The following is a 25,764-nucleotide window of genomic DNA, read 5'->3' on the forward strand; positions in this document are numbered from 1 at the left end:
ATGAGATAGACGTGCATTTTATGTGAAGAGACGAATGGTCGTCTCATGCATTTTTATAAGGCAGACATGCATTTTACGTGAGGAGACGAATGGTGGTCTCATGCATTTTATGTGTACTATGTCATGCGGATGGAACCGGATTCAAAGGTCAGGATCATCAATGAAACATGATCATGAGATGATAGCTTCTATAAGGTGGTGTTGAGAACATGAACGGTTCAGATCAATCTAAGGATGCAATGCGTGAGTGGAAACCACCCCCCTTGCCATATCGTGAGATTTGGTGTCCTGACACGTTATCTCATGGACGGACCTTGGGGCAAGAACCCCCCCTGTTGGAACGGTCCCAACCCTCCAATCGGTGGGCTCGAAAAGCTGGATAGCCAAGGCCTCGAATCACTGGAAATCCTAACCATCCAACAGTAGATATCACGTTGATCTTCAATATATACTTGGATGTTTGTGACTCTTAAATCATCTGTGGGACCCACCTTGGATGAACCGTCGTAGATGATAACATGCCAATGGGACAATTCTCTGATCCATGGTCTTCAAAGCCCATGCTGCACGTGTGTTTTGCGTTCCCCGTTGGCATGGACGGTCCAGATTCAGAATCCATCCCGTATGATTATCAATCCACAGCGCTCAACAGCTGCTCATTTTTGGCCTTTCTACGAGGTTAGCTCAGCCTCCCACACATGCTAATATGGCACACGTACAAGATCTGAATTTTCCATTTCGTTGGTGTACATCAGATAAATTACAAGATTCAAATGAGATTAAGAAGGACGACATTGAACGGTCTCTTGATGCACTAAAAGCTTGGTGCTTCCTAGTTGCATCAGGGCACTTAGATTGTCCATTCGATCCATCCAATCCGTCCATGAGGTCGGGCACACATGTGACATTTGCTTCTATCCAAAATGCAAACTGGTCATGCGATTCAAGCATATGATCAAAATCCTATAAAGTCGAGTAGCACACTTGCCTGTGTAAAAATAGATCCAATCAGCCATCTATACCATCCAATTGTTGGGGGCCATCATGGGCCGTTTATTGTTATCAGGCCCCTTTTAGCCGTCCCATCTATACATGAATTTATGAAGAAATTGGACCATTTGAATGGTGTGTGGTAGCATATTTTTTACTGTTTTCAGAATAACCAATTAGGGAAGGATACATGTGATTCCTTGAGAAGTATAAAGTCGACTTTGTACGTGGAATATAAAATGGAAACATTATGATAAAAAAATTACTGGTTGACACACTGGTTAATTTTGTTTCCTTGAATGAGTGAAGTAGTGAGTTTGATTGCCACTCTCCATTTTTTCCTTCTCCTTTGATAATGCCGCTGGGTAAGGCACCACGACAAGTCGTCAACTCAGCAAATCAGGGTCGACTCAGGCACTAGGTTCAAGTTAAGCAAGTCGTGTCGACTCGGTAAGTCTTCCTGTCACACCCTGCACTTCGAAAATAGAGTGTGCACCCTCAGACCCAAGTTTCGATCCATGACTCGTATACTAAGTGTACATGAATCTGTCCATTACATATTTATTTCGATGCACAATTTACATGCATTCTAGATCATCACCACATTAATATTCATACACCCAACTATTTTCACTTCACTTCTTAACACTTCATCTATAACATTCTCATTCATAAAATAAATTATCAAAACCAGTCTAAGCCTATCCATTTGGAACTCTATTCAATTAAAATTATCAATCATCATCTAACAAAGTTATGTGTATAAACATATTTCAAAATAATCAAATTAGTAACAATTAAAACGAATAAAAATTAAAACTCTTAGAATTAATCGCATAATCAATTCATCTGTCTAATATAGCGAGCTCATCTTTCACCAAATACGGCCATTGGTTTTGAGTTTCATCCACCAACGCGATCTCATTTTCTGGTACTTGATTAGATCATCCTACATCACCCATTTCTGTACGGTTGTTAATCCACAATGTTAGCTGACTAGGTTAGTGAGTGAGCCCAGCATAATTTGTAGTAGCATAATATAACTGAAATAATATGTATACAGTACGAGCATGAATTCAAATATGTTATGAAGTGCATGTTAAGTGAGATGATCATCTACTTGCTTAGGTTGGATATATATTAATCCAAAAATTGTACCCTTCAAACATCCACTGTAGGTAGGCATAGGCAATCTGTACCCGTCAGACATCCACCTAGCTAAGCATGGTTAATTATATATCTACTCCGTGAGTAGGCATCCACTATCGTAGGTATCTGGTAACGAATCTATTAGACGAAACCATCCAAGAAGATTCCCCAGGAACCTAGGCACAAGATATGCATGCAGTCATAATGGATGCATGTAATGCGTGCTCAATGTCAATGCATCAGCATGTGTAGATCAATAGATACATCTCTTTTTGAGAGGAAACAACGAATTTCAGAATATCAATGATTTGCATGTTTGAATCATAAATCATATGACAAGAATCATACTAGCATAAGCAATATAACATGCCAAGCATATCAATTCAAACAGTCACAATCACCAACTCATCCATCTTAATCATACAGATATTAGACACATTGGGATTCACTCACCTATTTATAATAGGGTCAAATCCTTTGAATAATCGAACGGTTTGGAATCTATACTTCGACTCCTTATTAAGATGATTTAGCGTGCTACAATTCAATCATAGTGGGGTCCACCTTTGATTCAAGCAAGATGATCCAACATTAATTCTTAAATTTAAATTTTAAAATCAATAGTGATTGTCAATCAATGTAGTCGATCGATCGATACAGCTCGATGGCCTTTGATCAATAGATCATGGATCGATAAAATTTGAATTTAGTTCCTTAAGTCTCTGGACACATTTGGGCACCTTCGATTGATTGAACCCTGCTCATCGATTGATCGAGCTTGGTCATATTTAATGAGTTTACTTGTTGGACAAATTTGGTCATTCTTGATTGGTACCCTTGATTGATCGAGACCACTCAAGGCGACCCTCGATCGATCGAACCTAGACATCGATCAATAGAAACTTAACATGATTTTTCAACTTTAATTACTGGACAAAAATTGAACCATTTGATCGATCAAACACTGACTACGATCGATTAACCAAAGTCGGATTGGTTATGTTACATAGTTTAATTTTATGAAATTTTTAAGTGTTTTTTTTTTTCTTCCTTAGTTTTGATGAATTCCATTGATTACAGAATTAGGTCCAATTCATCCAATGGTTTTTCTCATGATCGAATTGAAAATTAACTAAAGGATCGCTCAAATCCGAATATCTGGCATCTACAACTGATAGTTGAAAACCATTTTCGACAAAAAACTATTATTAAATATATAACTTTGTAAATCACTGTGGGGAATCTATTCATCAATTCAATCTAGGATTTGATGCTCTAACACGATTTGGCATTAAGATTTGTAAATTCGAATTTACTTAAATTGAGGTAATTGGATTTATCATAGTGGATCACATCCTTGTTGCAGAAACTCATTCAAAAACCGATCTTTACCAGCAAAACTTATCTACATTTCAGAACAGTGATCATAGGATTGATCCGTTTCATTCATTGTTCAGATCTGGAGCTGTTAGGTAAAATTTCAGAAGTAAAATGAGGAATCTGATTGAAACTTACCGGCAGAGGCTTCTCGTTCGCAGGGCTTCTTCCCCTCCTATGGCTGCTTTTTTAGGTTTAGGGTTTTATGCAGGAATTTCCTACATATCTTCATTTTAAATAGAGGAAGAGCCTTGGGTCTAGAAGATTCCACTAAGGTTTTGTGGATTTTGTTAAAAATATAATTCATGCAGTGTGGGGAATCAATCCAAAAATTTATCCATCGATCAAGAGTGCTCCTACTAACTGGGCTAAGTGCTTGGTTTTGTTAATAAAGGAAAATCAAATTATTAATTTGTTTAGTTAGGGTCTCAAGTGAGTCACAACAATCAATGTCGTTAAACTTTCTGAGTAAGGGTCGAGTCAGACCCAAAACCGAGTTTCTGAGAGACTCAGCTCGAAATCTCACCGAGTCAAGTTGACTCATCCAAGTTTCAAGTCAAGTTAGAAAATTTTAGAAGTATGCAGTTGAGTCGAGTTTTTTCAAGTTTGTGTGGAATTTTGCGGAGTTTGTTCAGGTGAGTCAAGTTTTCTTGATTCTTGAAGGGTCAAGTTTTTCCAAGTGTTAATGAAACCTGGTTGAGTCAAGAGATTTTTTTTATTTTTTTATTTTTTATTTTTTTAGTTTTTAAACAATATGATCTAACACTAGAAGTCTAATTCCACAAAGCTACATGTAAGCATACAACATCCCGCAATAAATTCAAGAATTACCTCACACGGTTCTGCATACAAGATTAAATAAAAAACAAACAAGATGATCGACATCAAAGCATTACAAATGTAAGAGCCTGTGCACATTTGTCTTATTGGGCGAATTCAGATTCCTTAACAAGAAGTTCCTCATGACATGTTCCTTGAAGTAGGATGCTTTCTAGTGTTGGATATGAGTCATACTAGCATCATGAAGTTGCCAGGAATTGTTGTTAGTCTGAGATTCTTGAGTTACCCGAATTCGTGAGGAATCTAGTTAAGCTACAAGTTTATGTAAACTTCTTCCCTTTGCCAATAGACACCTTTTTGAGTTTACCAAAGACCTATGGTGTTGGAGTGATAAAGTCCCTTCATATACATTGATACACTTCACTCTCACAGCTTAAGCTTTTGAGTAAATGATTGTTTGACATGGTATCAGAGCAGAAGGTCCTATGTTCGATTCTCGAGAGTAGCAAATATGCCTCACTAATATATGGTTCTCCCACGGGGGGTTAGGAAAATCAGGTTCGGCACAGGGACCAGGAAATCAAGCTGGCCTATTTATGGTGTGAGAGTCCCTCCACCCTTGTCAGTATGTTCCCGTGCAGAGTTCCCACCCCGCACGTGCGGGGTTGTTGGAGTGATAAAGTCACTGGCTAGGGCCGGGTTTCGAATCCCATGCCTATTTCTTCATATTTCAGCTTGTATGATATATATTTCTTTGAAGAAGGCATCATGGCCACTGATCCAACATAGCAGTTACGAAATTGAAGACACTCAGACTGTCATGAGCTCAAGTCTTTACCAATGGAGTTGCAAGATCTTGCTTTCCTGGTATACTTGGAAATCTCGTCTCCAACTCAAGTCTCGCTGAGAAGGAAGTGAAGATTGGTGCAAGGTGGAATATATTCCAAACATAAGGATGAATTTGGAATGAATTTCTGTAACTTGAAGAAGGTTTTCCCACCTCAGTTCACAAACAAAACCGAGGTGGAATGATCCAGGTGCTGATTATGAACACTTTTTTCTTTCTTTTGCAAAAATAACTAAGTTGTTCTTCTGTAAGAGTAGATTTTTAATCTATCAAAGGTGTCAAGGTGACTTCGGTTCATCGGGATGAACCAATCTTGGTTCCTTGCTACTATCCCGGTCCACATGGTTGAATGTTTAGTTAGTCTGAATCATCCATCTGGTGGACGTTGGTCCCATCCATCGATGATCTGCTGTAAAACTAATGTAGCATCTGGTGGGTCCATCTAGGATTTGTACTAGCCAGTGCACATGAGAAGGTATGTTCAGCTAGGCTAAACTATTCATCTGGTGGAGAAATCCATGGACAGTCCAAATTCCTACATTGATCAGATAATCTAGGTTTCTGATCGAGGTCTTCAAATGGATGTTGAAATTAAAAAATAAAATAAAATAAAATAAGCTAAGGATCCAGATTCAATGCCTGGGGATAACATCATAACACTAATGGATTTGTGAAATCGTTGGGAATGGGATCCCTACATTGTTTTCATGAGATCAAATCACTACAAAACAGCATTTTGATGGATTCAAGAATCGGCAAACTTCGACAAGGTTGGCATTGGGCTACCAGATAGGAAGGCCTTGATGATTATTAGTGCCATTTCTGGTTTATCCCGAGGAACCTGATGGCCAGCTCCCCGCACTGTTACATAGGTAAGACCGTCATAATCTTGAGTCCATCCTCCCACCTGTTTAACATATTAGCAGAGCATAATTTAGTGCACTTACTACTACAATTAAGTACTTAGATGAATAAGATGCATACAAAAGCAAGTTCCATCCAATCTTAACAATCAAATAACATCTAACATGGATTCATCGGTCAGTGAAAATTAACAAGTGCAATACTGATTTAGGTTAAAGCAGCAATTAGTGTCATCCATGCATTGAAAAGAGTGAATACAGCCTTCGATACTTTTGAACAAAGATAGAATATGTTAATCCAGTTTGAAACACTTCCATAAGAAAAAATAAAATCAAGTGTTCTTCGTGAACAGATTATGAATGGTGCTTCTAAGAACAAAGGATTGTAGAACGTAGATAGTGCATAATCAGGGAATTTTGTTTATGCAGCTGGACCCAAGTTTATCACCTAGGCTATATGATTCTGGGTGTGCCTGACTTGGTGATCACCTAATCGACTTGACATTGACTTTTGGCCCAAGAAACCTAAGGCAGAAATCACTACATGTACCGATTGTAAAACACATCTCCCCTTCCAAATGTGAGAAATCATTTTTTTTTTTTTAATTAGCCCCCTCCTCACCCCTCCAAATCTCCAAAAGCATCAAAGATCATGCACAATTGAAGAACGTTGACTTATCATTTAAGGTTTGAATGTAGTCTCTGTGATGTTTATGGCTTATGAAGGTAGCATTCCTCATAGTTTTGAAGGAAAATACATATAATTGTGCATCAATTTACTCCTGTGGAGCACTGTATGTTTCACTAGTGTGTGTGTGTACCTATTTAGTCTTTTGGGCTAACACTTGTTAAACTAAAACTTTTTATCATCTCTCTTTCTTCCTTTCTCTCTTCCTCCAGTCTCTCCACTTTCTACTAGATTACCATCTTCTTGATTGCTCTGGATTTTTAGTTAGTTCCATATTACTATTCTTTTATGCTGTTTTATTTACCAAATTCTCATATTACTTCTGTCACATGAAGTTGGAAATTTCAGTTGCTTGGACTATTTGAAGATATTCCTCACTGCCTAAAACGAATGCTTAGGCGCATATGGGGCATATGTTTCTTTACAAACACACATGTAGGCAGGCACCAAGTCCAATATAAGAAACTATCTATGCTAGATGGATCACAGGCACATGTGTACTTCTATATTCACCCAAATGATTATTGATTTTGAGTGGATGCTTGTCATTGATATAGGGAAAAGGAGAGAAGAGAAAACATATCTACTATAGAATCCTTTATTTATAATGATAATTAGCTACAGAAGAACTCCTCATTAAATAAAATCAGAAAAGATACTCCATATCTCCAAGGATATGGTGTACCACATGATCATTGAATATTTTCTTACTCTCACACTAAAATATACTGAAACTTATGTGCAGTGAAGACATACTCGAACAGTTGTGAGAAAATGAGCTTAATTAAGGAGGGGGAAAAAAAAAGCTTCATTAATGGCTTATGCTTCTAGAATCACTCCATGCACCTCTGGCTCATCATCAATGCTATAATCTCCCTCTCAGAGTGAGTGTCTATGGCTTACATCATTTCTCTCTATCATAAATTGATGTATCATAGGTTACCTGATTATTATTGTTGGATATGGGACAAGTTCCTTCAACTTAAGGTTTGGGATTCAAAAGGATTTCAGAGTCAACAATAGATGTAGAGTTTAGTCTTGGTAGTGGAGCTTCACTCCAATGAATTCTTCCTCATCCCATTGACTATTTTCATAATTCTCACCACAAGTGCCGAAAGCTTCCTAATACTCCTATAAATGACGGCAAATGCCATGATTCTGTTAACATCATCTTCAACTAAATTCAGTTTGTAATGTTTCCAATTCTACATTCCTCTCTAAAATGATGATTCTCAACATATCTTAGGATGCATTTGGTTGCACAAAATATCATGAAATTGATGATCTTTCATAATTAATCAATCAAATTTGGCACAAGATATCATAAAATTTTATGATATTTGGTGCAACCAAATGCACCCTTATACAGAAATATGTATTATATTATTGTCATCTCACATAGACACTGCCTAGGAGCTCTTACTTCTTGAAAGTTTAACAACAATATCCATACTGCTTCACCCAAATCCACTCCTGCTCCATGCAAAATGTCTATGACAACTCCTAGTTTACAGAGCTAATCATCTTTTATATGTACAATATCTGATTGTTCACATGATTGTTTATTCTGGGATTTCTTCAAAAGCAATAAAAAAACTCCTACAATCAAAGTCTGAAACTTTAAGTTCAATTCCAATATGCCATATATATAAATCATAACCCAAAATGCTACACCTCCACCATTCCAATACCATCTATCCCTAAAATGTTACTAGAATGCATTTCTGGTCATTTCTAGAAATATGGAATGATTCTGCAAGAAAAAACAATGCATTTTCATGTACTTGAAAGAAAAATTCCATGGAAACAGATCATACCTGTCCTTTATGGTACCAAGCATGCCAAGGAGACAAAGCCGTAAGGTTGAGAGCCTCAATAGTATATCTGGTGGACGGAACTGGCATTACGGCATCCGCGTCTCCACTGATGGTAAAACATAAATCAAAGGACATTAGATTTTCTTTTCCAGTAAGTTACAGAATGATAGGCTTCTTAGCACATGATTTCCACGAGAAACTCATCATCAGTCACATTGACAACTATTGTCACTCTGAAAACAGTGTTGTTAACTCAATCAAATTATTTTTAGATGATGAAACATACCAACCACACATCCATAACTCCCAAAGCATACTCACATGTGCTAGGTCAACAGCAGCCCCACCATGAACTTGCCCTCACCCAAACATCAAGCTCAGCCACTCATTGGGTGGGTCAGAATGCGGGCATGTATGACCCAACTGATGAGCAAGTCGCCTGATTTATGACTCAAGCACTTTCCTGGTGGGTGCCTCATAATGAAGGTCCCAGATCATGCCCACGCACCACATTGGCAAATTGTGCTCACTATTAGTTTTGTAAGTAGAGAATGTGAGAATGAACTTATCAGAGGCTCGCTTGTGAATTTGAAGGAATTTCGGTTAGTTGTTTGAATGAAATGAGACCGATGTCCAAGGTAAGTCAAAACCTTCTCTATGACATCAAGCATATTTGATAAATGTACCAGTGGCTAGATTTTCTTCATTTGGGAGATTTTAGTGTGTGGGCCATCTACATTGAGGCCCATCATATCAGTGGTTTGATCATTGAATTGTCTCCCCACTCATGGAAGCTAAAAAACCAAGCATTGCGTTTCTTCTCTATCATGGTACAAACGTATAGTGTCCAGCAGGAATGGAGTAAACGAAGCCCTGAGCATTATATTTTGCATTTTTTTTCCATTTCTTTTCTTGTTTATAATTAGTGGAATATATTGAGAAACATTATTGAAATCTAAAAATAACAGAAGACCATACAAAAAATAAAATTTAGAATTCTGCTACTATGGTTTTATAAAGAAATTCTGCTCACTGAATATATTCAAGAATTCTGATTTTTACTGTAAACAGAAGAACATAAAGAAATTTGAGAATTCTGCAACCATGGTTTTATAAAAGTGAGAAGTATCTACTAGGAAAACAAACATTTCTGAGCCTTGTAATGGAATCTCGATGGAAGAACCTTTCCTCTTTTGTGTATAAATGAATGATCGGATGTATATGTGCATGCATACATGTTCAATATATGTGTGAGAATCCAAAATTCAAACTCCTCCATGTGTGAGTGCGTGCAATGTGTGCATGTTAGCTGAAATTGTAAACAGAAAACAAAAACAGATTGGATTGCACCTGAACATCCAAATGCGGAGCCCGGAATGTATAAGTTCCCGATAGATATCTAGCACAGACGTGGCAGAGTCCTTCCAATGATCTTCAATTATGTCACTACGAAACAGAAATCCAAATTAGAGAATATCACAAGCCTGCACCGTCATATGGCACTACCCAAGCAATTTGTTTGATGGAAATGCTCTCTTTCAACCTTGTATTAACAGCTAACTGACATTACTGTTATGATCTGCAGCAAAAAAGAAGAAAAGAGATACAAAAAAAAGGAGAGAAAAAAAATATGATGGCCACTATGATGTTTTAATTGCAACCCTTTTTTTTTTTTTTGGTCTTTTCACAAGAAATGAACATTTTCCATTACAATATTATTATACTTAAAAATGTTATAAATAAACAACAGCCACGTCTCATTACAAAACAGGCATTATTTTCAAAATCAGTATCTTAATTAACCATGAAAAATATAACCGCTAAGCTAGTATTTGTCACTCTTTTCCTTAAGGGGCTGTTAGGGTTAGAGATTTGAAGCAGGGATTTGTGAAATCCAAAGATTTCAAATTTCCCTTGTTTGTTTTTTCTTTGACAATTTACCAAATCTGTGAATATAGCAAATCCGCATCCTGATAAATCCATGGATTTGGGGCAAATTCAAGTCTCCAAAAAATCTAAAGACTTGGAAAATCCACAAAATGAAAGACTCTCAAAAGTAAGAAAAGTTATTTCCTTGCAACAAATGCTCTATCATTGCAATAAATGCTCCCTACATCCACGGATTTGCAGCTTGATTGACAAATCCAAATCCAATGCAAATCCATGAATTTTAGAAGTTAATAGATTTATCAAATTCACATTCACATTTCCGCAATCCCAAACAGGCCCCAGCTGACTGCATTATCGTACATGTGGCGCATGTGGACAAGATCCAAACCAATCTTCCACTAGGCCAAGCCTCAAGTGGGCCAGAGCCTAAAAAACACAACCATCACAAAGAAGAGTAGTGCGAATATGAAGTTGAAGAAAAGCAGCATATACTGGTTTGGAGACTTGTAGAAAAGGCGACATACCGATGTAGAGCGGTTCGCGGACAATTTCATGGCCAAGATGGATCAGAAAAGGCTCGGTCGACGACAGAAGTGATCTGGACCATCGGACCTTTGATCAGGCGTATCTCGCAATCCGGAATGAGTTATCTAACGTAAAATATATGATTTTGAACGAGCTACTTTAGCCAACCAACCCAGCTATGCTGGGTTGCACAGCCCGGAATTGCGAAAAACCCTTGATCGACGGTCGTTTCCCTGTTTTAATTTCGTTTTTATTATAAATAGTAAGTTTTAGTTTGATTATAACTCTTCATCCATCAGGCTTTAGGAGTTGCGCCCAACGTGAAAAGTGTTGAACGTAGGCCAGTGGGGCCTACTGGTGAGCAATCACTAGTGGGTGGGTCCCACATGTTTAGGCTTTCTCCAGCCTTTTCCATTCGGTTGAGATTTCAAATTCAACTTTGAATTTGAAATATGATAAGAGATAGAGATTTGACCGGATAATATGGTTTCATCCTATCTCATCCGATCTCTCCCTCCTTTCCTATTAAAAGGGATGCGCTCTCTCTCGCATTGAATCATACGATAAACCGAGAGTATACAGAGAGATACAGTGTGCACTATAGTTTGTCCATTTTAGCTTGTCCTTGGGACGATCTGATCCATAGATCGCAATCCGGGGCCACTTATACCGTAGGATCAGAGGTGTGAATAGATCCATCTGCTCTAGTAGTAGATAGGCGGGCCGTTGGAGCATCAATCTTCTGCTTTGTAAAGGTTCCAAACATCGTGTAGACCGTCAGATCTTAAGGGCTTACCTTCCGCGCTTCCCAACAAAAAGAGCTTAGAATAATTAGGAGAACGGTTTGGTGAAGCCAAATAGGAAACTTACTATTTTTGGCCGAAAACCTTGCACACTAGTAGACATCACGACCGTCTATAAATAGTAAGTTTACTATTTATAGTAAGTCGCGGATTCTAGGAGTTTGAGTTGTAGTTTGATTCTGATTTCTTTCCCATTGCTTAGTACCCTTATTTAAAGGGTTGTGAACTCGTTTTTACTCATTCATTAATCAATTTCGAATTTATTAGAATTTATTTCTAATTTCTGCTTTCTTTCCTCGTGGATTCGAGAAGTCTCTGTGAGGAGTCCAGAGAAGTTCCGTGGATTCGGAATAGTTATCCTCTTGAGGAAGACGGTGCTCGACCTCACGTCCTCCCCTGCGTCACATACACATCATCCCACAGTGAAACCAATGTTTGAAAGCCAAACCCAACTGGGTCGTGGACCAGTTTGGACCAGAACCTGCCACCGAAACAGGCCAACTTCGCTTAAATAACTATTTCGTAAAGAAAATAAAAATGCAATTATGTCCTTGAAAGCATGAACCCATGGAAAAATAAAGCTTCAACCACTAAGCTAACAGCAGATTAGCTGTTAAGTCTCTCTGTTTTTCAAGATTTTAATTGAAGTAGATTTCCAATTCAAAATGGGCAGAGCAGATCAATCTGTTGGACCGAACCATCCACAAAAAATGGACTGAGGTCCAGTCTGGGTATTAGAACAATAAATGAAATCAGAGAAAGGGCAAAATGAACTTCTGTAACCCAGCTATACTAGAAAAATGCTGACAATATAAACTGTGGGTAGGCTGAGGAAGGATTTTACTTCTGAAAGGAATAGATATTAGCATCGGTATAGAATGAGTTCTGTTGAACATAGTGAGTAGAAAACATGGTTCTCACATAGAAGGTGCAACTGTCTCAAGGTAGGCTTGCGTGCCGTGGTAGAAAAATCCATTTTAATAACATGACAAGACAAACAGTGAATCTGGGGGAATTGGTTATACCTGCAGACTTCCCACTTAGATGGTGCAACTGCTGGATCGACGTGGAGTGCCTTTTGCACCTCCGGCAAATTGAAGTAAACAGTTGTGTACTTCTCAACACAAGGATCATATTCTTCAGTGATGCGTCCCGCCGACTGTTAAACAGTACCACTTTTATTAAATTATCTGGTAGAATTCTTCTCACTAAAATGCACCTGTGGGACCAATGTGGCCCAACATGGATCTCACATGGCCTCAACATCAACCTTGTCTGATGATCATAACTAGATGATTAAGTGCCTTTGTAAATTGGATAGTGAGATACAAAAGGATGGTTGCCATCATCTGATCAGAATAAGTGTGATCGACTATGAACACATCCTCTCAAATGGCCCACAGTGTTCTGTGCACTGTAATCCAGTGAGAAGAGATCTCAGTACTAGGGAGAGCAACATTTTCAATCTTACTCTCCCCACACCTGCCAATGGACCTCGAGTGGACCCCATGATTTGCACTGGAGTGGACAAAAGATCAGGCCAATGGAGTCATCGGGCGGGCCACAGAGTGTGAGAAGAAATTAACCAACTGTCCACATTCGACATACACATATGTCGACTACAAAGGAAGTGATTGCTTACATGCTGCCTTTTCAGTAGCCTGCTCGACAAATGACCAGCGCCTGTGCAAGTAGGAGCAAATACACTAAACTCATCGATATCTCCGTGTTCTTCAGTGGCAATGTCAATTATCTTCTGACACTCGGGAGCGATGTGCTCAAACGATTGGAAGACGCAGAAAATGTTAAGCAGCTTATAGGTTTCATCTGATATCATACCGGCAGTCCACATATATTGGAAGACCCCCAAGTGACCATGGAAATCATCAGTCAGAGCATTTCCCACCTGCATATCTCAAGTTCCTCTCTGTTAGTTGAAATGCTAAAGTTGCAGAATGCAAGGCAAGCTCAGGGCCATTCATCAGGAGGGCCCCACCAGTCCACTTAAGACATGGGCCACGCATGTACGTTGAATAATCGCCAACCATACATTTTTCTCATACATAATGAGATGAGCGGGCATGTTCGTGGTGGGACCCAATTGATGAATGACCCAGATCTTTACACGTGCAATGAATCTCCTCAGAGCCTGTTTGGATGCCACTTTTTAGCTAACATGATATTCCTTCATTTTTAAGTGGTACCAACATCATTTTTCTCCAGTTGTTTTCTATGTTTGGATGCGCGCAAATGCCTGATGTTTCTCCTTATTGCATAAAAAGAAAAGTCTCAATTAGTCTGTCAGAAATCCATACCATATATCCCTTCAAATTAATTGAATCTTCACCTGCCGATGTATGTGACCGCACAATCGCTTGGGCCAATTGGGGAACGAAGTGTCCTAGAACAGCAACATTTTTGGCATTAATAAGCTTCAATAACCAATGGTTTAGTTTCAGGTTGTTCTTCAGTTGCGGGTGAACATTTAATGTAATGAAAAATAGAAATCAAAGATTCAGAAAGCTCAAAGCAGTAAACGAATTATGAAGTTCTAGTGCACCTGCATAGCTCTCCCCCACGATATAAAATTCTCTTCCTTTATATTGTGGGAATCGCTCGAACCACTTCTCCAGAAACACTAATGCTTCCTTGGCTGCAACAAAATGGATGTTTCAAAACAATGTCGACATCTTTGAAGAACGAACTGGAAGAATGAGAGAAAACATGGCCAAGTAGACTACCAGTCCTTTCATCTCCATTGTCCAACCCATCTTTGGAGTTGTTTGAATAGGAATAGCCCGACCCAACTGGGGAGTCAAGGAATAGCATATTGGCAGCTACAAATTTTACAAGTAGAGTTAAGCAGAGAAGTTAGCAGAATCGTTAGAAGAAATTAATAAACGAATAGGTAAAAAAAAAGGAAATGGAAATCACCATGTTGCAAGCTGCCCCCTTACCTTAAGAACCATTAAAACTCTATCCAATTTGCAAATTCCAAAAAATCGGGATCAGTGTTTTAAATAGCGAATAGTGTGTAGCGTATCATTTACCTCTCTAAAGCGTTAGGTGTAAGCTACTTAGTGCACTACTTCTAAATTTTTAATTAAGGCTGTGTTTGGTTGCACCAAGTATCATGAAATTTCATTACTTGATGCAACCAAACACAGCCTAATATAGTAGGAAAAATTGGGCAAAGATTAAGTATATAGATAAACAAATAGCAAACAAACAGATTAAATACCATTACTTACATTATTTCACTAAAATAACTAAACTCATTAATTAATTTTAGCGAAAATAGAAAAAATGTAATAAATCATTGAAAGAATTGATTCAAAATAACTTGTAGTGTAAGCTAGGTAGCAAGTGTAGTATAGGCTACATGTGACTAAAGATATTTTCATGAGGTTATGTAGCATGAAGGCTAAGCTATGCTATGTAGCATGACCTATATGCTTGTGCTATTTAAAACACTGTTCGGGATTAGGCCTTATTGAGAATTTGCAAGATAGACTACCCAAACGGACCCTTATCTATTTTGAAATATCCAGGCATCATAGTGGGCCTATTTTGATATTGAACAAACAAGAGAATGAATTCAAAGTACCTTGATTCCAAGAGTAAGGATTTGGATAAAGGGTCTTCCCATCTGGCTTAATGTGAAAAGGGCCAATTTCCTCCGCCACTCCAAAACCAATGGAAGAACATCCAGGTCCTAGAAACAGCTCTTGGATTAGAATTACAAAACACAGAGAAATGAATAAAAAAACAATGTAGCATATTCGCCCATTGTGCCATTCAATGAAGCCCATGCAACAATCAACAGATGCAAACACAGCCTTTTAATCAGTTGGGCATCTACTCTGTCCAAATTTCTCATGTTTACCACCATTATTCATGGCCTAAGGCTGCGTTTGGACTCACAAGTGAATTGAATTGCGGACATTGTCAGTTTAATCAAGAGGAAATGAGAAAATGATGTTTGATAGTATTTGTAATTGAAGTGAAGTTTCCTTCAGTTTCAAGTTGAAAGTAATGCCATTGGAATTTGGAACTGCAACCTGGTTATTTCCACTTCATTAGAGTGGCCTAAGGCCGCACTTGAATGCACAAGTGAATTGAATTGAGGACATTTTCAGTTTTATAAAGAGGAAATGAGAAAATGATTTTTGACACAGTATTTGTAATTGAAGTGCAAGTTTCCTTCAGCTCCAAGTTGAAAGTAATGGCTTTGGAATTTGGAACCGCAGCTGGTTATTTCCACTTCATTAGAGTGGTAATTGGGATTCTATTCAATAGTGCATCCAAACACCTGCATCCCAGTTCAAGAATCAGCTGTTTGATTCATGCTCATGGAGACATCACAGAGAGAGAGAGAGAGAGAGAGAGAGAGAGAGAGAGAGAGAGAGAGTTGCTCCACTTGAAATTTAAATTAAAACAAGCTACATTACCAAATGAACAAAACCCAGTTCCTGGAAACAGGTTTGGAGAGCGTTTTCAAAGTACAAATGAATTTAAAGACAAAACAAACAAACTTAGATTGACAGTGGGATTTTACAGAAAAGTTCTTCTCGAGTTTTCATTTACCAAACGACACCTCCCCAAAGTGTCATACATGTAAACCAATCTAGACCGTCCAAATAATTGTCCCATCATGGATGGAGGATAGCACAAAAACCATCCTAATCATGTGATCTTAACCATCTCACATTGGCTGTTGGACTTAGACCATTGATCTTGTTTAACCATCCATTTGGTGGCCACCAACTGAATGGTTATAATCATTCAATAAATGTCACGTTTTCAATGGGCCCCACATTTTTGTTGGCCCTTGATTGGCGTATGAGTCTTATACGACAGCGCCCAGTTAAATCAGGCAAGTAACAGAAATGAGTTCTAACTAACCTCCATTGAGCCAAAGAACAAGAGGCTTTGATGAAGGGTCCTCAACGGCTTCAAAGAACCAATAGAAGAGGGCCCTACCTGGCCCATGATCAACGGTCACAAACCCAGCATAGTGGGCAACGTTGAGATTGAAGGACAGCCCAGGAAGCTCAACCACTTCATCCTTCTCTTGTTGCACAGATGGGCTTGGGCCTGGACCTAGCCCACCATTTGAGAAATTGCAAGAAGCCCTTTGCAAGTTTAGAACAATCAAGGCCAGACAGAGAATTGCAACCGTACATGTCTCCATCTTCATGTTTAACATGCCTCTCCCTCTTTCTACTTCTAGGCCTTTTATCTTAAGAAAAACTTTGATACTCTGGCAGTGTGATGGATCATACACAGGCAGTCAGAAATTACTTAGAAATTACATACGTAGCATATAAGTACTCAAATTAAAACGTTCAAATTATGATGCCCATGCGAGAGGTATCATGAACTGAAAATCAGGATTATTTGATTGCCTAACTATTGGATTGGTAAACATTTATTGGACGGTTGAAAATGAGAAAATCCAACGGTATTGTTTCAACAAACATGTGTCCACGTATCAGAGGTTAGGATTATTCAACTAATTTGATCTTGGGATTATGACTTTGTAACAGTGGGTTCGACAAACTGTCCGGGTTTTTTTTTTAGTTAATTTATGCCACGTAAATAATTTCTGAGTGTCTGCGTATCAAGTGTCATAAGAAGCCTGTGTATCATTTACCTCCTCTTTTATTTATTTATCTTATATCTTATAAAGTTACACTAAGGTGTGTGTGAGATAGATACTCTCCAACCTGTTGTAGGAAGAGCGTGCAACAGCCAATCTCTGTATGCCCACCATAATGTTCGTATGACATCCACTCCGTCCATCAGTTGAAAAAACTAATCATACTACCTGATCCCAAAATACTAACTCAAAACTCAGGTGGGTGGGCCACACTAAAGGGATCATAGGGGAAGGGGATGCTCACTTTAGAATCCTTTCTTGGGGAATCTTTTTGTTTATATGCCATCCAATCCGCTCATCAGCTGAACCCCACCTGGATGAGGAGCCACTCCAAAACTCATGTGAGCCACAAAGAGTTAATCAAGTGGTTTTAGTCCTGGTTTTACATCGTTACATTGGTGTAAACCATCCTAGTATCTGATCGACCTGAACTTTTTTATGTACAGGTTGGCATAAGGTGTTGCAACCGATGAACGGAGCAGATGTAACCAAAAAATCAAGGAGGGCCCCACAGAGCTCTGGTGGTGCATCACTTAGACTACAGGTGTTGCATAGAATTCCAGTCCCACGTGCTAGCCCACGTCGGGCACGTGGGAATTGATTATGATTCCAGCGTTATTGATTTATTTATTTTTAATTCCCCTCTTCCTTTTTAGAGAAAATTACTACTGTAGACGCTACCTTTTATCTAGCGTCTTTTATGGAGAGTCCAAAACTTACCTTCCCAAATTAGACCTTTCACGTACGGACGGATCAATTCAGGACGAAAATACCCCTAAATTTATCATACACGTACGGACAGGGGTATTATCGTCCTTAAATGCTATATCCATACGTACAAAGTCTAAGTTGGGAAGATAAGTTTTTCACGGTTCATAAAAGACGCTGGATAAAAGGTGGCACTTACGGTGATAATTTTCTCTTCTTTTTTAGTTCTTTAACTTTTGCAGTCGCCGATTATGATCAAATGCAACTATAGCATGCTACGCTTACCATGCTACACCCTTTTCACTGTCAATATACTTAGGTCCTCTGATCCGTAGAAATTATAGGGACCATCAAATAGATCATCTTATGATAAAATCAGGCCGATCTAACATCAGGTTGGTCAGATCTGTCCATTGGGACAGATCGCCTGGCTCATTTGATTTTGATAGTTTGTGGCCAGCCTGATAAGTGTATCTGTCTGATTTTTCTCATTGGTGCTTGAAATATTGGGGCCCACCTTCCGTACATATCTGATGTCCTACCCTTCTGACACGTTAGTGGGGAAAAGGGTGTTAGAATGGTAACCTTAGCATGCCGTGGCTGCACGTGATAATAAATACTACCACGTCCTTTTTAAAGAGTTCGTTTATTTTGGCCTCTGTCGCGATAAGGTATCCAGTGTCTATCGCTGTCTACTGGGGCCTACATACTAAGTTTTCTGATGATCGAAACCGTCCATGTTTTGGAATATATTCTATGTAGGTTATTATAAGAAAATTAAACAGCACGGATGATTAGGGCCATCACCATATCTAAATGAATTTAGAACAATGAAATGTAATGGCTCACTTTCAACTCTAAAAATCATTGTTTAGGTTCATCACTGAAGCGTGATTATGGTCCAAAATCTTATTTATGATTGTAAATGTAACATAGACGGTTCAAATCATCCGAATATGGGCCCAAATAGCTGGCAACGCACCTGGATTCTGCGTTACAACAGATGCAAAAGCAGCTCTTTTCAAACAAAGTTTGGTTTGATATGTTCACGTAACATTCTATTCGAGTTCTACATCTACTGAGGTTGGACTCTATTACTGCTGTTTGAGCTTGGTTTTAGTCTATCAGTTTGATTTAATTTAAATTTTTGAACAAAGCAAAACCAAGTCAAGTTCCAATAAATATCAGCTATTTTTTTACTTATTAACTTTTTTTTATCCAAACATAACAATAAGGTCTTCCATAATGTTGATTCATCATCCGTTATATTTATTCACTATCCAAGGTGCTAATAATGTCATACAAACGTGGATAGGGATGATTGATTATGAAATAATTTGAGTGGGTCACAAAAGTTTTGGATCAAGCCGATATTGAAACTATGATGATTTCAACCTTGGTTATTTAATAATCAATGTTTCATGTGGTTTGGCCCACCCGATATTACGATCTACTTCATTTTTTGACCTATGTCATAAAATGAGCTGGAAAATGGATGCATGGTATTGACATGCATTATATATATTGAGGTAGGCCCCATAATAGGAAAATAGCATTGATCCGAAACTTTTGTCCTATGGATCATGTGTTGTGGTCGGCCAGAGGTTTGAAACTTCCTTCTATTTTATCTCATATTGTAAAATGAGTTGAAATTTTTTATGGATGGCCAGATAGCGCGCGCACACACACACACACACACACACACATACATATATATATATATATATATATATATATATATATATATATATATATATATATATATATATATATATATCTCATGGTGGGGCTCAAGAGTTTTGATACCAATTACATGGCAGGTATTGAAGTTACCACCCAATTCAAATCTCGCTTTAGCATAATGAGTAAACTTTGTGGGCCCACCGTCATGTATATGTATTATCCACGCCATCCATCCGTTTTTTACATATCATTTTATGACGTTATCCAAAATTGAATCATATCAAAAGTTCAAGTGGACCAAACCATAGGAAACAATGTGCGCGCATTCATGTATATATATTATGTATTATCCAAGTCATCATGTATATATATCATCTATGCCGTCCATTCTGTTTTGGAGATTATCTAAAATTGAAGCATATTCAAAGTTCAAGTGGATCACACCACAAGAAGCAATACTATGCATATAATCTACTAGCTGATTCAAGCTTAATCAAACTGAGCTGAATCAAACAAACTTCGCGACTCCAAGACTTAGTTTAGTTTGAACTTTTATTCGAACTAATCCAAGCTGCGTTTTTTAAACCAATCTGACTCAAGCTTTCAAGTTGCTTGATTTGTGTCCAGCTCTAAGTATGACATGATAAGTGACAACCTCCGGAGTCGGAAGCATGCTAACCTAGCATGCAGCGCCATCCTTCCTACTAACATGTCATTTTTGCTGGACATCTGATTCATGAAAACGGTGGTTCCATCGTGATACACATGCAAGTCTTTTACAGGAAAGATTGGGCTGCATGCTAAGTTAGCATACAGGCAACACAGATGGTGCCCAAGCCAGGTTCACTGCCTGATTGTCACACCCATTTGTACAGTATTATTGGAATCGAAATAGTACACTTTTGGAACTTAAATGCTACAATGAGAGCGGATTGCACGTGCATCCAGGCACAGAGATATACCTGTGCGCAGGGGCTGTGTGGGGCCCACAGAGATGACCATGACAAACCCACTATGTCCATTTGTTTTTTTAAAGACGACAATAAGATAGGATTCTAAAAATCAGACAAATCCAAAACTCAGGTGGGCCACTACAAATGAAATAGTGGGAACGGAAACATCCGCAATTGAAACCCTCCTGAAGCTGACCATGATGTTTATATACCATGTAAGGCCCGTATCCTTGTACCATACCTTCCGTCCAACTCCCGCGATCCTCCCTGTCGAATTTCGACAACCTGCGACCTGTAAACAGCGAATGTGCGCCACCTTAAGACGTATCCCGAAGACCTGAGTCGACTCAACCCGAGAGTTATACCCTCGCGACTGCACCGTCGCCGCTGTTCCAATGCCGCGTCTTACGTACCAATGCGATACCTAGGCTAGGAGTTGTGGGCCCGCATATATTTTGAGTAAACACCGCGTGTAACTAATCCCAGAAGATTCCAGGTTGAGAGAGAGGAATCTCTACCCATACCTCTCCTATCAACAAGTCATCGTGACCCATACCTAGCCCATCCCTCTCTTACCAACAAGGCATGATAACCCATACCTCACTCATCCAAAAGTCAACAACAATCATACCTTCCATCCCACCCTTTTTACACACCCATCCTTCTCTCCTTACATCTCTCATCTTTCGCTCATTTCATCTCATCTCCCTCATTTTCCTAGTAACCAAGTCAACAATAATCCAGCCACCCACGATGTGTCTGTGGAGGCTATGGCCCTGATGTCACTAAGGCATATAATAATCACAATCACACAGATGCAAGTGCATGAATCATACTATCATACATGCAACAATCCTGCACGTACGGAGTGCTCATGTGGGGCAACTCCACCTATCAGGGAGCCCATAAACAATCTGCCCGGAGGCATATGCTATAATCAGTCACTCCTCATATCAGGCACACATATGATGCATATGATCATGAATCATGAATCTATACTGAGCATGTTATATAGTGATGGGTTCTGTGCATAGCGAAAATGGGCCTAGACGGCCTACACACTACAAGTATGGGCCTATCAATGGGCCTTAGGGAGAGTGATAATGCGGACATTTAATCAACATCATACATACAATGTGGACGTCAAACCATCATTGCTCCCACGGCAAGGCCCGTTGCAAACATCATTATATACATCATGGAGGAATCACACATTGCAATGGACCTAAATACATCCCATTGGGCCTTAAGTACATCAAATGGGCCGTATTACATGGGCCTTATGTTCATCAAGTGGGCCGTATCAGTGAGCCGCACCAACGGGCCTTATGTACATTGCAATGGGCCATTCACAATGGACCTTATACAATTCAAGGTAGGCCTCATCAATGGGCCACGCGTATATCAAATGGGCCACACCTAAATATAAGTGGTGATAAGGATTTCCACTATTAAAATTCCTAAGGCCCGCCATAACATTTATTTCCCGTCCAATCTGATCATAAGGTCCCAAAGGATGTCAATGGTAGCCGTTCAGTCCTCACCGTGCAGTGTGGTCCACTTGATAAATAAATCTGTCTTATATTTGTCTCAAGCCTTAAAATTTTATTTCAAAATGGTTGGACGGTTTAGATGCAATACATGCATCATGGTGGGTCCATATAGGAAGGATGGACGACATAGATGAGGTACATACCTCATGGTGGGGGCCCACACTATTGAAGGTGTGGATCACAGTACATACATCAGTGGGTCCCATCTGGGGCTCACCATAATGTTTATTTTCCATCCAGCCTGCTGATGAGGTCACACGGACCAGGGGACCACCATAATGTTTATTTTCCATCCAGCCTGCTGATGAGGTCACACAGACCAGGGGTCCACCATAATGTTTATTTTCCATCCAGCCCTTTGATGAGGTCACACGGTCATGGATGAAGAGTAAAAACAAATATCATGTCTGATCCAAAACTTTTGCAACCCAAAAAGGGTTTCAATAGCAGACGTTCAATCCAACTATTACATGTAACGTGGGCCACCTGAGCCACGTATACGGCTGATTTTTGGGGCAGTCCGCTGCCCTGAGGGGGCCCACCAAATGCACCGTGTTGATGTTCAACACACATCACAGTGGGGCCCACAGCTGGGGCCGTGGGTCCCAGCTCACCTGTGCACGCCATCGTCCATGCAGACGCTGTTGCGTCCTCACGTCAGCGGCAGCAGCAAGCGCTGCTACCTCATGTCTGAATTTTTTTTTGAAATTAACAAATCTTGCTGTTTTTCCCATGTGGGGCCCGCATCAGATAAATCCACTCCAGTCATTGGATTTCACAGTCCAAGACCGACCAAATGAGTCCAATATGCGGCCTAGTTTTGGCGAGTAAAAAGATCCGGGTGGTTTTTAATGGTAAACACCATTGTTTCCTATGGTATGGCCCGCCAAAAAAAGGGATCAGCTTCATTTTTCGGCTCAACGCCTAAAATGAACTAGGGAACGAAATGGATGGCTTAGATTATATACAAACATCAAGGTGGGGCCTACATGAGTGGCCTACCTCAAAAGTACCCTTTTTTTTAAAGCTTAACAGTACACATCCATGTTAGTACACGCACTCTATGCTAGCCACGCCCATCCAGCGTCCAGAGATGCTGGACGGCATGGATATAAAACAAGCAGGTGGGCTCCACACACTGCCATGGTGGGGTCCACGTAGCGACCCACCAAGGTTTGGATCAGCTGATGTTTGTATTTTTCTTCATCCAAGTTGGGATAGCAAGGTGGGCTCCACCAGTGGGTTGTAGTGTGGTCCACTAAATGGACAGCATGGATACAATATATATATCATCGGGTGGGCCATCAACAATGAAAGAGAGAGAGAGAGAGATACGGTGATGGAGGGGTCCTGCCACTATGGGCCCCACATGATACAACTCATACATCAAAATGGGTCCCACCAACAAGTGGGCCCTAAAAATAAGAGTTTAATGGTGGATCACCCACCTCTAGGCCTTCGCCTTCCTCCCTAAGGCTTATAAGCTCCCTGCCTTCAAGTTTGATGGAGGTTGATGGGAGTTTGATGGTGGGGATGAGAGATGAGAGGGTGGGCCACACTTGGCTTGGGAGAGAGTTGGACGTTGGAAATTTTAGGTTGCTTGGGAGATTTGAGAAATGAGAGAGAGAGAGTGAGGTGATAGGAATGATATGGATGAGATGATGTAAGGAAGGAGATGGGAGGGTATGGTTTAGTTTGATTTTTTTGTAAAAGGGGTATGGTTGTGGTTGAAATTTTGTAAAGGGGAATGGTGAGGTGGAGAGAGAGAGTTGACTTGTGGGAAAAGAGAGATGGGTTGCTTGTACCTAGGGGTATGACTTGTACTTGACATGAGTGATTGATTGATTGATGAGATATATCATAGAGATTCTCTCAAAATTCGCAACGCGCGGCGTTTCTTCCGAACGAACATAGGCCCACATCTTCTAGCCTGGGTATCGGTTCGGTACGCGAGTTGCGGCGTTGGAACCGCGATGTCGGCGCGGTTGCTATGATACAAGTTTCGGATCAAGCCAACGTCGGTGTTTGGGACCCGGCTTAGGATCTCGCACAAACGTCGGATACAGGTCGAGGGTTGCCGAAATTCGACCGAAAGAACCGCAGAAGCCAACGGAACGGTACGGACTAGGATACAGGCCTTACATCGCGGTTCCAACGTCGCGTCTTGCGCACCAATATAATGCCTAAGCTAGGAGTTGTGGGCCCGAGTATATTTCAAGTAAACACCGCGCGTAGCTAATCCTAAAAGATTTCAGGTTAGGAGAGAGGAATCTCTACCCATACCTTTCCCATCAACAAGTCATCATGACCCATACCTATCCCATCCCTCTCTTACCAACAAGGTATGACAACTCATACCTCTCTCATCCAAAAGTCAACAACAATCATACCTTCCATCCCATCCCTTCTTACACACCCATCCTTCTCTCCTTACATCTTTCATTTTTCGCTTATTCTATCTCATCTCCCTCTATTTTCCTACTAACCAAGAGAAGAAAAATCCTAAAGAAAGAAAAAGAAGCCAAGTGTTATACCAATTTTCCTACCCCAAATCTCACCATCCAACCATCCAAACTTTATCATCCACCATTGAAAAGAGAGTTTAGGAGCTAAGGATTCCAAGGATCTAAGAAGAAGAGCTATAGGTAGGTGTTCATAGGGTAGATCTTTGATTTTAATCCATGGGACAAGTGGGGCCTACCGGTTAATGGTAGAGATTTCATTTTGGACCCAAGGTGTAGCCAATGGCCCACCATGATATACATGTGTATTCCATGATGAGGCCATTCTTCATGGACCCCACCATGATGTTTAGTTGTTATCTATTTGCTAGAGGTCATCTAGACCTTGATCTTGGTGGTGGAAATGAGATTTCCACCCTAGATTTTGATTTAAGGCCCACCTATTTTGGGACCCATTTGATGTATGTGTTGTAGATCTATGAGGAGCTCATAGTGGCGGAACTCCTCCCACCACCCGTCTCTTTCTCTCTCTTTCTCTCTCTCTCTCTCTCTCTCTCTCTCTCTCCATCTTTTTGTGGCCCACCTGATGAGTGCACGAATGATCCAGACCGATTAGCAGGTGGGACGACCTTGCTGTCTAGATTGTTGGACGCCTGGCCGGCTCACCTTGCTGCCCTGTTGTGGCCAGTGTGACCGGCTGGTCACACAGGCCCAAATGAAGGGATAAACACAAATGTCAACTTGATTCTAAGCTGGTGGGTCACACACGTGGACCCCACTCTGATGTATGCATTATATCCTCACCGTCCATCCTCTGCTCACCCAAAACATGGGCCAGATGGACCATATCCAACCGAATAGGCTGTTGTCCAGCAACAGGCTCGAATGAGGGAAAAATACTAATATCAACTTAATCATTGAGCTAGTGGGCCACACTCACGCGGACCCCACTTGCTGTATGTGTAGTAATACCGTCCTTATTTTCATGATGTTTAGGCCATGGGCTAACGTTGA

At 40.0% G+C, this 25,764-nt stretch overlaps 1 protein-coding gene across 1 annotated transcript; it reads right to left on the minus strand.

Annotated features, from left to right (window-relative positions):
• Positions 1-5,736: 5,736 nt before the first annotated feature.
• LOC131217611 (serine carboxypeptidase II-2-like) lies at positions 5,737-16,929 on the minus strand. Its single transcript, XM_058212551.1, has 10 exons — positions 16,635-16,929; positions 15,337-15,444; positions 14,471-14,566; positions 14,290-14,382; positions 14,045-14,130; positions 13,372-13,635; positions 12,755-12,888; positions 9,862-9,957; positions 8,512-8,617; positions 5,737-6,050 (listed from the first exon to the last, which is right to left on the minus strand). The coding sequence occupies exons 1-10, from the start codon at positions 16,927-16,929 to the stop codon at positions 5,889-5,891; spliced, it is 1,440 nt and encodes a 479-aa protein (XP_058068534.1). The 3' UTR covers positions 5,737-5,888.
• Between the last annotated feature and the right edge of the window lie 8,835 nt (positions 16,930-25,764).

The sequence above is a fragment of the Magnolia sinica genome, chromosome 10 (assembly GCF_029962835.1).
Source record: "Magnolia sinica isolate HGM2019 chromosome 10, MsV1, whole genome shotgun sequence".
Lineage (NCBI taxonomy): Eukaryota > Viridiplantae > Streptophyta > Magnoliopsida > Magnoliales > Magnoliaceae > Magnolia > Magnolia sinica.